Raw genomic sequence first — 12,973 nt, 5'->3', positions numbered from 1 at the left:
TCTCTGCTGCCAGCTTTATGTGCCCTCCCAGATCACTCTCATCATCCACTCCTTCTTTTATGTGCCTCTACTGCTTCTGAACTCTTCTCCTCCCTTCTTTCTCTTCCCTCCATCCGCCCTCTCTGCCTCTTTTATCCCCTGCTCTGAGCTGAGTGGCAGTAATGAATGTTAATTGCTGTGAGTGTCAGATCAGATGAAATGATGTTTACAGGACACTGAGGAGGCAGAGGCCAGAGTCAGAGCAGCCTCACATCACCCCTCTAAAGCAGAGTCCTCAGCAGGCAAAAGCAATGGAGCACCCCGCGGTTTAGAGAGGATCAGACTCCGAGCCAGGCGAGAGCAATGGAACATCCAGTGATTTTTTTCAGAACCCTCGGGGGCCAATCATACGCTGCACTGTGGCTTTGTTGCCATGGGATACACAGATAAGGATGTAGAGAAATGTCAGTCCGGCTCATGTCATGGACATAAAAGCACACTAAAGAACGAAGTAAATGCCACCAGAAGGATATACGTCATGTTAAGAGGCTTAATCAGTTTAAGAATAACTTTGTCAGGTACAAATAAAGGATAGACCTACTATTGAAAAAATCCCCCTTAGGATCACAGATATTGAGCAAGATATTAGTCAAAAACTTCTTTAGAAATCTTTATCTGTTCATGGCACTTTTATCTTAACACCTCTCCTGTTTCATGAGATTATGAACATCTATAAGAGGAGCCTTTCCCATGGGCCCCATCTGTTTGTGTGAAAAGGAGTGAGTTTCAGCTCACTTGGGGAAACTAAAGCTAGCTGTAGTGACGAGAACTTAAAACAACTGACCATGTACCGTCATATGTTCAGTTATATTTTGAGAAAAGTGTATAATTCGAAGATTTTTCTGTAATTTCTGCCCCCATAATGCTAAATATGCAGCACTATAGGAACTCATGTGTTGAGAAGAAGAACAGTTGTTACATTCACACCTTCACCCAGGAGCTTTTGTCTTCATCTCGTCACTCTCTCACCATATCAACAGGTTCCCATAGCTACTGCCACCTCCAGGGATCCACGATTCTGCGTTAAACTACTCCCGATACTTTGTTGCACAGGATTAATACCACAGGATAGTAAAGGGAATTCACATAGGGAAACTACAAAATAATATTTATGAGTCTTCTTGGTCTTATCATGAAAAGAAACACAAAAGTTTGTCATCAAAGGACATCCTCCGCATTGGCAAAACCCTGAGTCATGCTCCACTCTCTGTTTGACTGGGCTCTTGATATAAACCAAGGACTTTTATGCCCCGACCAAAGTTAGATGCTGATAGTATCTTTCTGTTCTGAGTGTGTATGTTCTCTCTCTGTCCACCGGCTCCTGTTGACCTTCCTCCCTTTGATGTTGTGACAGAAAAAGCAAGAGCAAGCACCCCCCAGCCGGAGAGAAAGGGACATCTGTAAATATGGTGAGACATGCTTTCATTTTACTCCCTCTTTCCCTCCTCCCTCTCTCCAATCTCGCAATCTCCTTCTGCACTATTCATGTCGACTTTTTCCCTAAATAGCTGGTTGGAAAAATAGATGCACCTTATGTATTACTAACGTGTTCATATGTGTGTGACAGCAGGGTTCCCTTCGACACCCAAAACTAAACTCCATGAGCAAATCTGACACCAGGCTGCATGAGATCAATCGCTTTCCCTGCAATGGAAACTGTAAGTGATGAGTGACCGTTAGTGACAAGATATTATACAACCATGACACTATCTCAGTGCTTCCCTCTTATCCGCCATCTTCCTCCCTCTTCCTCCCTCCCTCTCTGTGCAGCTGTTGGCAAGAGCCGTCCAGCCAGCATGGACCTCCTGCTGCTCCACAGTCGGCGCTCGCAGAACGACCTAAGACCCTCCCATGGGCGCCAGCTTCCCCAGATCCCCACCAGTCCCACGGGATCTGGTCAGGGGGGAGGAGGGGAAACGGGAGGAGATGGGGGAGGTGGCGCAGGTGGCGCAGGTGGAGGAGTAGGAGTAGGAGTAGTAGTAGGAGGGGAGACTCGAGACCACACCTACACTGAGGTGGGCATCCGCAACAACCCCACCCCCACCCACTGCCTGGATGACGGGCTGTATGAAAGCGTAGGTGTCCGGGAAGGTGACACAGGCCCCAAGGTCCCCTCCGCCCCGCCGCCCTCCTCAAGCAGCACTCCGGCTACAATCAGAGCGGCCCAAAGCCCCCCCGCTCAGGCCAACGGAGCTTGCAATGGGAACGGTCATGTGAATGTACGTACATACACACAGATCCTGTAAACCTGTATCATGAGTTGAATGTGAAAATGTGAAGTGCCTCACACCCAGTGATTCATATTTATTAGACAGAAAATGATCTCCAAGGGTAAATATATGGTCATTACTTCACAAGTCTAACCCAAGCTAACCTGTTGCCTGCAGAAAAGCATAGTAATAGCAGCAATATTTTAGATTTTAGTGTGACGGCTATAACAGTTATTTCTTTGTTTGCCTGTGGATGGCATGCATCATCATCAACTTGTGTGTGTGGTGTGTGTGTGTGTGTGTGTGTGTGTGTGTGTGTGTGGTGTGTGTGTGTGGTGTGTGTGTGGTGTGTGTGTGTGTGTGTGTGGTGTGTGCGTGTGTGTGTGTGTGCGTGGTGTGTGTGTGCGTGTGTGGCTCTTAAGTGTTCGAGCTGCAGCTGCTGTGTGTTCTGCATCGTCACAAATATTTGTGAGAAACTGACATCTCTGGTAAGCTTATAACTTGTGTGTTTCTTTGTCTTTTTTTCCTACAGGGTGGCAGAGGGAACGGCAGAGGTAATGGTGTCATTAACGGGACGTTGGCAGGAAGAGGTAATGGTGGGAATGGGGTCAACAGGTCCCCTCTGTCTTCTGTCAACTCTCTCGCCATCCAAGATCAAACTGCAGCAGAGTACGCTTCCATACGGAAGTTCAGAAAGGTAACATTGACTTCGATTTTTATTAAATCGTATATTCTGTTAAATTAGTAGTGGTGGTGGCGCCCTTAATGGAAGTTTTATTTTTCTCAGACTTAAATCAACTCATGGATTCCTTGTGATGTGTTGTATGGCTGTAGACTTCAACGATACTGTAGCATACCAACAAGAAGCGTATTGTGTACTAAAACAAAACACAGATGTTGCTGTACTGTATATGTAGGCTGTAACATGACACCGTCAAACAAAAATCGAAAGATAACATCACCTGATTCAGTGAAATTGAAAGTTGGGTCATTGGATTTGATGGAATTTATCTGGTATGCTGATATGCATGATAAGTGATGTTATCAAATCAAGCATTTAGCGCTACTAAAGTAGTGTTTGTGTGAAATGAATCAGTCTGAAGAAGAGCTGTGTACTCTGATTGATATGATCAACTGTGGCTGAAAATAGAAGTATTGCAACACCATATTGAGTGGTAGAGAATGGTAGAATGGTGGAAGCAGCAAGAAAAAATAATTTGTCATCTTAAGAAGAACTGTGCATCATAACAGACAGCGGTTTATATTTACATTTTGGAGACAGATATCAAAGATAAACAAAAGTTGCTTGATATGAACTTAAAATGTTACATTTTTGATTTTTTTGAACTACTTTTACATGTATGATACAGGGCTTTTAGCTGTATTCTATAACTGAAAGTGATGTTTCCACTGGTGACTCAATACTTCAAGGTCGACAAGACAAACAGGAAGGAAAATAACGGCGCTGACAGCCATTCAGACCAATCGAGTGTGAGTGATTCACCCTCTACAGCTCCTCCTCCACTTCATCGCAGTCAGGAGTTTCCGCGCAAAGCACTGGAGCCGTTTCACCTGCAAACCTTCCCGAAGGTACAGGAATCATCGGATCAATATGTTCTGTACAAAGCTTCATGCATCAAATCCCCAAACAAGTCACCTTACCAAACTGTAACTCAGTATGGTTACCACCAGAGGGCACTGTCTGCAAACAAACAACTCTTTATATTCCAATTTACAGAACATGATGGCTTATCTTTGCTTTTATCACACATTTATACTTTACAATGATCGAGTATAGTCATTGTATGTGTCATCATATTTTCAGTTTTTCAAAACAAAATAACCCCAAATAAAATAAAATAGGTTAAATAGAATTTCACAAACATAAACCAACCTTAATATCTTGTTTTTAAGATGTTGTCTCCGATTATAGTTTCCTACATGCATAATGGAGTTGTGTGTGCCAGCTGGATGTGTTTGTAAACAGTTTAGGGCAGTTCTGAGAGGGAAATAAAGGGACAATGATCGGATGGTGATCAGCCTTTCCTGTGGGTTTGTTGGCACACATATCCATTTGTATGTATGTGTGTATTGCTGTGCAGTACTGTGTGTGTGAGTGTGTGTTTGGCAGAGCATAAAACAGGTGACTTTGTCTTTCCCTTTAGTGATTTTAGGAGCTTGATAAAGTTGTTTAAACAGTTTTTACTTGGCTGTGGATGTCTGCCCAGTTGTTGACCTTTTTATCTTTGCTTGCTAAATCCTTGACGGTGTGTGAGTGTGCATGTATGTGCATGTTTGTGCGTATGTATTTATACCGCCCATTCGCCTCTTTGCAGTGTGCTTTGCAGCACAGTATTAGAGTGCCCAGAGTAAAGAGTGGAAGGATGGATTATGTAAGAGCTTGGCAGACTGCCAAAAAGCCTCTGTGTGTGCGTCTGTGTGTGTGTGTTTGTGTTGAATCTATCAGCAAGTCTATCTAGAAACAGCTAACAGGTAGCCAGCAGCCAGTGTGGGGATAAATAATGTTCACATGTTGAAGCCATTTGCTGTGCCCCTGCTTCTATTACTCAGCCTCACTGCACAGGGGGAGCTAATCAAAGTTGAATATTCCTCTGTCACATGTGCACACACTACTACCTTCTTTCTAATTGGTTTCTAATTGTTTTGTTAACACCAGAAGTGATGAAAAAGTAACGAGAGCAGTTCATGTACACCTTATTTTTTTAAGTATGTTATGGTAATATGCAAATACAATACTGGGGTTTAATAAACTGTTACTTTTTCACATACACACACACACACCCCATTTCCCTAATGCTGTGCAACATGGTCATTATGTACCTATAAACACTCAGTCAGACATACCACAACTTCTCAAACATGTAAAAACATGTTTTGAAAATTGCTACATTGTGTCAGTTTAATTCACTCACCTGCCCTCTTCAATTGATTTTGCTTACCAGGAGCCAGTGTTCATGGGCAATGGGGAGCAGTACATCTGGAAGCCTCCAGAGGAAGATGATATCATCACCTTGCACCCTCCTCCACTCCGCGCAGAGAGTGTACAGGGGCACCCATCACCCCCCACTGCAAAGGAGGTACTATGCGTGGTGTGTGTGTGTGTGTGTGTGTGTGTGTGTGTGTGTGTGTGTGTGTGTGTGTGTGTGTGTGTGTGTGTGTGTGTGTGTGTGTGTGTGTGTGTGTGTGTGTGTGTGTGTGTGACTACAGACAGACATATAGACAGACAGCTCTCTGATTTGTGACTGCTGTGTTTACTGACGGGGCGCCCTTTTGATTGGGCACGCCGTCATAACACCGCCACCTTGTGACCTGCCTGTCATGCGAAGTTTCTGCTTACGGCCAGAGCTAACGTTACATGGACCCAGCCTTCCCAACCGCCTGCCTGAACCCTGACCCAAATCTCCAAGCCCCTCCCCCCACCATCTATATGTGTCCAACTCACAACTCACCAGACGCATTGGACATCACCGGCTGAAAATGAATGAAGTGTCACTTTGTATTTATAGAGATGTTTGTTAAAGGTTAACTGTCTTGCCTCGTCAGCGTATGCAGACAGAATGTGATCTTGGATGCGGGTTACAAACTGACCTATATATATTTATGCACATTTAGGTAAAGATGTATGGTCGAGTCTGTTTGGTGTCTGCACCCCCCAGTCATCTCACATAACTACTGGACACAATACAACCTACAACCTACTTTATTGCTATTTAACTATATTTTATTACGGTGTAAAATATTTTTTGTTTTATATTAGATTTCTTGTTTTTTGTATTTTATCTATGCACCATGACATCAAGTCAAATTCCTAGTAGGCTATGTGCGAACCTACCTGGCAATAAACCTGTTTCTGATTCTGAAAGAGATACAAGCAGTTGGAGGATTTAAGGCATGCCAGGGTGAAGCTATTCTGAGTAGATGGAGGTGTGTCCCCAAAATAGTCCACTGTCTAATATTAGTCCATGTTTAACTTAGCTTCCCTTTTTATTATCCTCTTCATCAGCTCACCGAAGGCTTACTTCCATGTAATAACTTTGTTGGTAGTAGTTTTAGGATTAATAAACCAGAGAATTAATGTATTGTTCACAGGATCTATTAGAAGATAATCTACAGGAGAAGGAAATTATGTTTAGTTGTATTTACTCTGGAAGCCATGTAAGAGTTTAGTAAAGCAGCAGTTGTAATCTGTTGCTAAGTTTCTTGTCTAAGCCAGTGTTGAGGCAAAGCGTTTGGAGCTGTATGTGGAGATTAACGGGTTAAATCCCTGCTGTTTGGCTCATGAGTTCAACTCCTCTGCAAATTAGACGGGCACACAAAGCAGCTGGCCTGCATTCTGCAATCTCTTTCTTTATCAGTGTTTTGTATTTTCCAAACTTTTCTCTCTCTCAGCCGCTGTGTTCTTCCATTTGTACGTTTGTTGTTGCCCTAACATGCCCATATACTTTGTATGCTCTGGAGTTTGTCAGTTGCAGGCAGCCGTCAGAAAGGTGTTGAGTTTCCACTCCCACCTAGATCTGCTCCTTTCCTCTGGCACGCTACTTCTGCTATTAGGAGGCGCTGCCTTTTTCAACCAATCACGTTGCACAAAGCTTGTCTCACAAGAGGAATATCGGCCGCTAGCAGACCTTTTGGAAACATTTGCCAAATAAGCAATTCACACAGTTGATTACAAACAGATTTGTCAGTCATAGTCATGCACATAGTTGTTTCCATGGATAATCTGTGTAAACTGAAATTAAATGTGACTTTTTAAAGTCCTGGTTTGAGCACAGAGATAAAGTAGTATCATAACAGAAAAGAGCATGGGTGAAGGGGAGGAGAAAAGCAAACACACAATGCACAGCTTCCTCAACAGCTGCAGCCCAGTTCTGAAATCCCCATCATCTTGTGACTTCCTTCCTCTGCTGCACAGCGCTGCAAATTCTCGGTGCACAAATGTACACACACTTGCACATACACACACACACTCAGCACATTGTGTGCACACACTTGTAGCATACGCCAGGGTCTTTGTTTATCCAAAAAGGGTCACACAAGAGATCTGTGGGGGCAGGGTTTATGTGTCTGTCAGAGAGAGAGAGAGAGAGATACGCAGTGCTTTGCAAATGTATTACCCTATAGCTACATCAGTGTTTTGTTTTTCCTCATATGAGACATTTATGTAAAGGAACTATGAAAGTGAAGGCAGTGTGAACGCACACACAGAAAGCATTCTCCGCCATTGTCGAAGCTCTCAGGTTTCAGTTTTTTTGGGAGTGGAACAAAAACAAGGCTGATCTTTGAATGTGTGCAGGAGAGAGAGTTTGCATAGCCAGTGTTTCTCAGAGCCGCTAGAGCAGAGCTGCTGGTATGGGTGTGAACACTGAGAGTAAACATGACCAGGTCCCACAATCCTCTGCTCTTGTGCTCCCCTTGTGGAATTTAGACACAGAAATTCCAGAGGTCACATCTCCGGTTTATCCAAATTCCCCACAGGACCTCAAACATGACTTTCAGTTGTGAGTCCTCGATATCAAATGCTACATGCTTCAGTTTTCACAGGTCTACAATAAACACATGCAAATACTGTTCAGTATGTAGATGCATTTACAGTCACATGCGTACACATAAAGTCAAGAACATGTACAATGGCTTCATTCAAAGCAAATCGTATGTGCCCAAAGTCCATCAGTGACCAGAGCGAGTTGGCTGTCATCCAGATCTTTCACACCATACCCTGTTGTCTGTTGCCAAAGCAGTTATGGAGCAATGTTAACAGGTCCGTCCACTGCAAAGCTAACTCTATCCCAGCCTAGACCTCAACAGACTGATAACACAGTTTACTCTGTCTTATCCTACCCTGTCAAAATAGGTCAGGTTACCGCACAGAGCACGCTGTGTCAACACATGCGCAAACTAGTGCACACGTACCCTCACGATCAATCTTCATACATTCATTTTCACACACTATTAGCACCAATGTAGGTTTACTCTCAAATATTGTATTTTGGTCTGTGAAATACTCACACCGAAATAAATACATTTAGGAAGTTTGCACATACGAAGAGTAAAGTTGACTAAAAGGTGGTGAACATTAATACAGTGACTGTTCATTTGAATCCCAGCAAAGTTAAGAATGTATTATCATTTATGGTTGAATAAATGCACTTATAGGTGCAAGGCCGTGAATGAGGCAGAATAAGAGTGGCCTTTTATTGGAGCTGCTACCCATAATTGGAATTGTACTAGGTGTGTATCGTTTACTGACACACCATAATGTTTTCTCCTCTCGCGTGTGTTCTCAGATTGCAGACACCTACTCCATTGTGTGTAAAACCCAGAAGAAGAAACCTCCCATGGAAAACAACGGATCAAAGACCCTCCCACGCTCCTTTGGCGGAGGTTCACGGGGCCGTGGCAGAGGAGTTCAGGGCCCGGCACGTTCCCAGGAGGAGCCGGGCTACGAGCCGGTAGGAGACAGGTCCTGGCCCGAGTCTGACCCCGCGTACGCTACAATCGACGCCCACCGGAAAAGGGAGCAGGGGGGAACCAATAACAGCCCAGTTGGGGGTTCTGCCACTCTGAAAAGGAAGAAGCAGACGCTGCAGCAGGCAGCTCCAGCAGCTCCAGCGGCTCCAGCGGCTCCAGCGGCTCCAGCGGCTCCAGCGGCTCGAGTGGCTCCAGTGGCTCCAGTGGCTCCAGCGACTCCAGCGGCTCCAGCGGCTCCAGCGGCTCCAGCGGCACCAGCTGCACCTCAGGGCTCAGGACCCACCGCCCTGCCTAGAGGCGTTCCTGGTGGGGAAAACTTCTACGAGACTATCAGCGATGTGAAACAAGGGGCCAACAGCTCCAGTACCACCACCATCTTCACCTTCAATGATGGGATGGAGATGTATGTCACTGGCCTGTAGCTGGCTGACAGGCAGAAAGGGCCCAGGACCCACTGGTACAGAGTCATGAAAGGGACCCTCCTGTTCACCTGCCAACGTCTTGCTGTACATACATACAAGGCCCTCTATAGACAAAAAACATGAGGATCCATTTTGTGATGACATCAGGTACAAACAGGGTCTTAATCCAGGTTCAGACATCCCTACATTGGTCTGTACTTCAGAACCAGCCTAAGCCTAGTCCAGCCCAAATATGGACCAAATACGTTTTAACAAAAAAAAAAAGATTAAGAAAACTGGAATATACATCTTCAGTCTACTGTGTCACTGACCATACTCACCTGTTTGTGTATCATTTTCCATAATATCTTTATTTTTATATGAACACTGTACGCTTCAAAAAGTATGTGGTGTAACTCACATCCTGAGAAGAACACACTTTAATATATATATATATATATTTAAAAAAGTAATGTATGTGCATGCATTGTGCAAACACACACCTGAAAATAGAAACAAGTAGCAAGGAAAATTGTAGGTATATTGAGAGGAAGAGGCACACTGTTACCTATTATCAGACATATACACACACACACACACACACACACACACACACACACACACACACCACACACACACACACACACACACACACACACACACACACACACACACACCACACACACACACACACACACACACACACACATATGCCTCATTTTGGAGGGACTTATGTAATAAGCAGATGGATGGCACAGAGATTTGCGGTGCTTAGCTCTCCCTAAGCAAACATCTGAAACAGGTTCTCTGGTCGCTATGGCCGGTTGCCGGGCAGACAGCATTGTGGTGCTTTGCTCCAACACAGAAGTAAGCGAGGGCTATGGTCTACATTTTAAAAATAAATAAAAAGGTTCATCGTTGTGCTCTACATAGCAGTTAATAATATCAGCCCTTAACTTAATAATGTTACATCCAATCAACAATCAATACTCCAATTTCACAAACATCTGTACCCAGAAGCATGATGACACACCCCAGCTCAGATACAAACATACTTGGCACAATCATGGGGGTAAGTTGAGATCAGGGGCATCGAGAAGGTTGTGAAAGAACTTCTCCAGAAGGATACGGGTGACAGATTTCACAATACAAAATGTTCACTGTATACAACATTGGGAAAATGTAGAATATTTATAAAAATAAGGAAGCGAAAGAGTGCCCAAAATAATACAGGATGTTTTATCCTGCGCAGTTAATAACATGTAATGTCCTTTGGGGACTGTAAACTGCTTATTTTCTGACCGTTATAATTTTGCACTCGATAGCTGCGGGGGTTTTAATTTAATTGCTCATTAACATGCTGTAAAGGGCATTTCCAAGTACAGTTCTAAAAGGCATCTATGGTCTCAAGTCATAGCTAGAGCTCCCCAAAGCTCACCCGACTAAAGTCTGGTGGTTGAAATAGCAACATAGGGCTTGGACTCCAAGGAAAATAAAGAGCTGGGCATGAAAATTACCAGTGAGTGTCTTTGGAAGGTTGCCCCTCGCTCTCTCGCTACCCTCTCTCCAGCCTCTGCACCGAGTTCTCTTCCGTAATAAACAATGTATTTTCCATGTAGCTTTGGGGAACATTAAAAAAAGAACAGGAATAAAAACAAAATATCAGACGTTTAGTGAATGGGCATAAAGATAAGGGGTGAAGAGGGATATAAAATGCTTACCGAGCTGAAGGATGCATTAGAAAAAGCACACTGTGAGACAACCATGCAAAGAGAAGACGGGTTTAGTAGGGTTAGTAATTCAATGATAAATGCTACTGTTTCAGAAAGTATATAAAAAAAACAAATGCACTCTGTATTTTAATGCACTGATTATTTTTTCTTACCTACTGACAATACCATTGGTTAAATAGCTCATGCCACTGCCATGAAAACAGTACGTTGGTGCAATTTTTTCCTGCTTGATCAAAAAAAGTGCATGCTTTGATATATGGAGATGAAAACAAATATTGTGGTACTTATTTTATCTCTTTGTTTGTTAATATGTTTCTGTTTTTTGCCATGAGATGCGAAGCAGCATTCAGTTTATTTTCCCAAAGCAGCTACCTGGAGGAGGAAGGGAGAGCAATAGAAAGTGAGGGAGAAGCCGCTGGGATTTTAGAGCGGAGCGTTGTTCATCCTTCCGCTCTGGGGGAACAAGAAGGAGCGATAGAGGTGAGGAGGGGGACGAAGAACAGCTAGTAAAACTGGATAACTGAAAATGGACACGGACCCAAAGGACCCTCCCCCTCCTGATGTGTATTTGCCATAGGTATTTGCTTGCTTGCGTACGTGCACACACACACACACACACACACACGAAATCAGGCCCACACTGCCATGTGTGTTTCCAGTTTAGGGGATGAAGCACATTTTGCTTCCTTGCATTTTCTCCCTCCCCCAGCTGTGTTCATTCTCCAATCACCTCTCCCTCGCTGTGTAGGGGAGGGGCCTTTGATGTCCAGTTATGAGGGACTCAGGGAGGGATATGAGGGGGGGGGGGGGGGGGGGGGGGGGCAGGGGCTGCGGGGTCAGGCCAAACCCAGTCTGATATCAACAATGCCCCAACAGCTCAACTACTGTCTGATATGAGAAATGGCCAACAGCTGAGACGCTTTACAAGCTTTGTTGAGGCTTCCCTTAGACAATGCTGGCTTGAAATCGCTTTCACACCTAATCCTTTTTCTCTGGCTGTCACATTATGTGTCACATTTTCTTTATCCTGAGAGAAAGCACTGATCTGATATATATTGTTGAACACTGTTACAGTATACACTGATCGAGACAGATGTTCATTGCACAAACAACTACAGTATGATGATGTAAATGTGTAAAATACTTGGTTGCTGTTCTGATGTTGTTCTAATGTAACATACAGTACAGTATATTTGTTGAAAAAAAAGATGGTTATCACAGACACATTGTACTTGTGGATGCAATATGTTTCATGCTTTCCATGCAGATGCTGTTTGTTAATTGTCTTCAGATATAATTATGGGCCAAAACTGCTGTGACAGCTGTAGCCAATGTTGTATGTTCTTAAAGCACAGGGTTTAGTTGAAAAAATAATGAATATAATAAAATATAGTGTGACAGTGCAGATATGCAAAAGATTGTAATGTTTTATATTAACCTTCATAAAATATTAAAGTGAGTTTTTACTTTTCTAATAAAGTGGCACATTATAACGTGTGTTTGTCTTTTCCCTTAATGTTTGTACATAATATCAAATTAAGCAGCACTAGTGTCAGTTGTTGCAGCTGTGTAGCAACCTCACGGTATTAACTGTAGCTTGCAATAATGCAGCTTGGGTGCACACAAGATGTGTATCTGCTTTATTAGGCAATAAACCTTGAGTCTTGGCTGTGCAGACATTTGGGTTGAATAAAGAGGCATTCAGGAGCTTCCAACAACTGAAACCCGAATAAAACAAATGTTATTAATACAAAAGTTATTTGATCATGTTTATGAGATACACATTTCCAACAAGCACTCCAGTTTTAGGTAAAGAAAGCTGTTGGAAAAAATGGCTAAAACTCGGTATTGACCCTAGAGAACACATTAGTAAATCAAGTATTGTATTTTTTTACAAATTATGTGGAGAGTAGAAATTGCCCTAACAATGCATTACAGTAATAACGTATCTCTATTAACTTGTCCAAATTGTATTGCAGCCAAGCCAATGTCAACAGAACCTAATATTATCATACTTTAAATCAATCACGCCTTTACGACAATCTCAGAAAACTGGGCTAGTTCATAAGCCTCGGTATTTACTGCAGGGCTATTTACTGCA

The 12,973-nt window shown here is 43.3% G+C and overlaps 1 protein-coding gene across 3 annotated transcripts in view; it reads left to right on the top strand.

The window, feature by feature from the left end:
- LOC117540734 (collagen alpha-1(I) chain) overlaps positions 1-11,656 on the top strand; it is a 34,587-nt gene extending 22,931 nt beyond the window's left edge. The window contains exons 3-9 of one of the 3 annotated variants that reach the window (XM_034207535.1): positions 1,394-1,448; positions 1,610-1,697; positions 1,810-2,258; positions 2,782-2,946; positions 3,681-3,839; positions 5,213-5,347; positions 8,555-11,656. In XM_034207535.1, coding sequence (XP_034063426.1) covers positions 1,394-1,448; positions 1,610-1,697; positions 1,810-2,258; positions 2,782-2,946; positions 3,681-3,839; positions 5,213-5,347; positions 8,555-9,160 — 1,657 coding nt within the window. In that variant the 3' untranslated portion in view covers positions 9,161-11,656. Of the gene's footprint in view, positions 1-1,393; positions 1,449-1,606; positions 1,698-1,809; positions 2,259-2,781; positions 2,947-3,680; positions 3,840-5,212; positions 5,348-8,554 lie in introns of all 3 variants that reach the window. The other 2 variants (XM_034207534.1, XM_034207536.1) reach the window with 2 other exon arrangements.
- Positions 11,657-12,973: the final 1,317 nt, after the last annotated feature.

The sequence above is a fragment of the Gymnodraco acuticeps genome, unplaced genomic scaffold (genome assembly GCF_902827175.1).
Source record: "Gymnodraco acuticeps unplaced genomic scaffold, fGymAcu1.1, whole genome shotgun sequence".
NCBI classification, from domain to species: domain Eukaryota; kingdom Metazoa; phylum Chordata; class Actinopteri; order Perciformes; family Bathydraconidae; genus Gymnodraco; species Gymnodraco acuticeps.
This window is presented reverse-complemented; position numbering and strand designations above follow the sequence as displayed.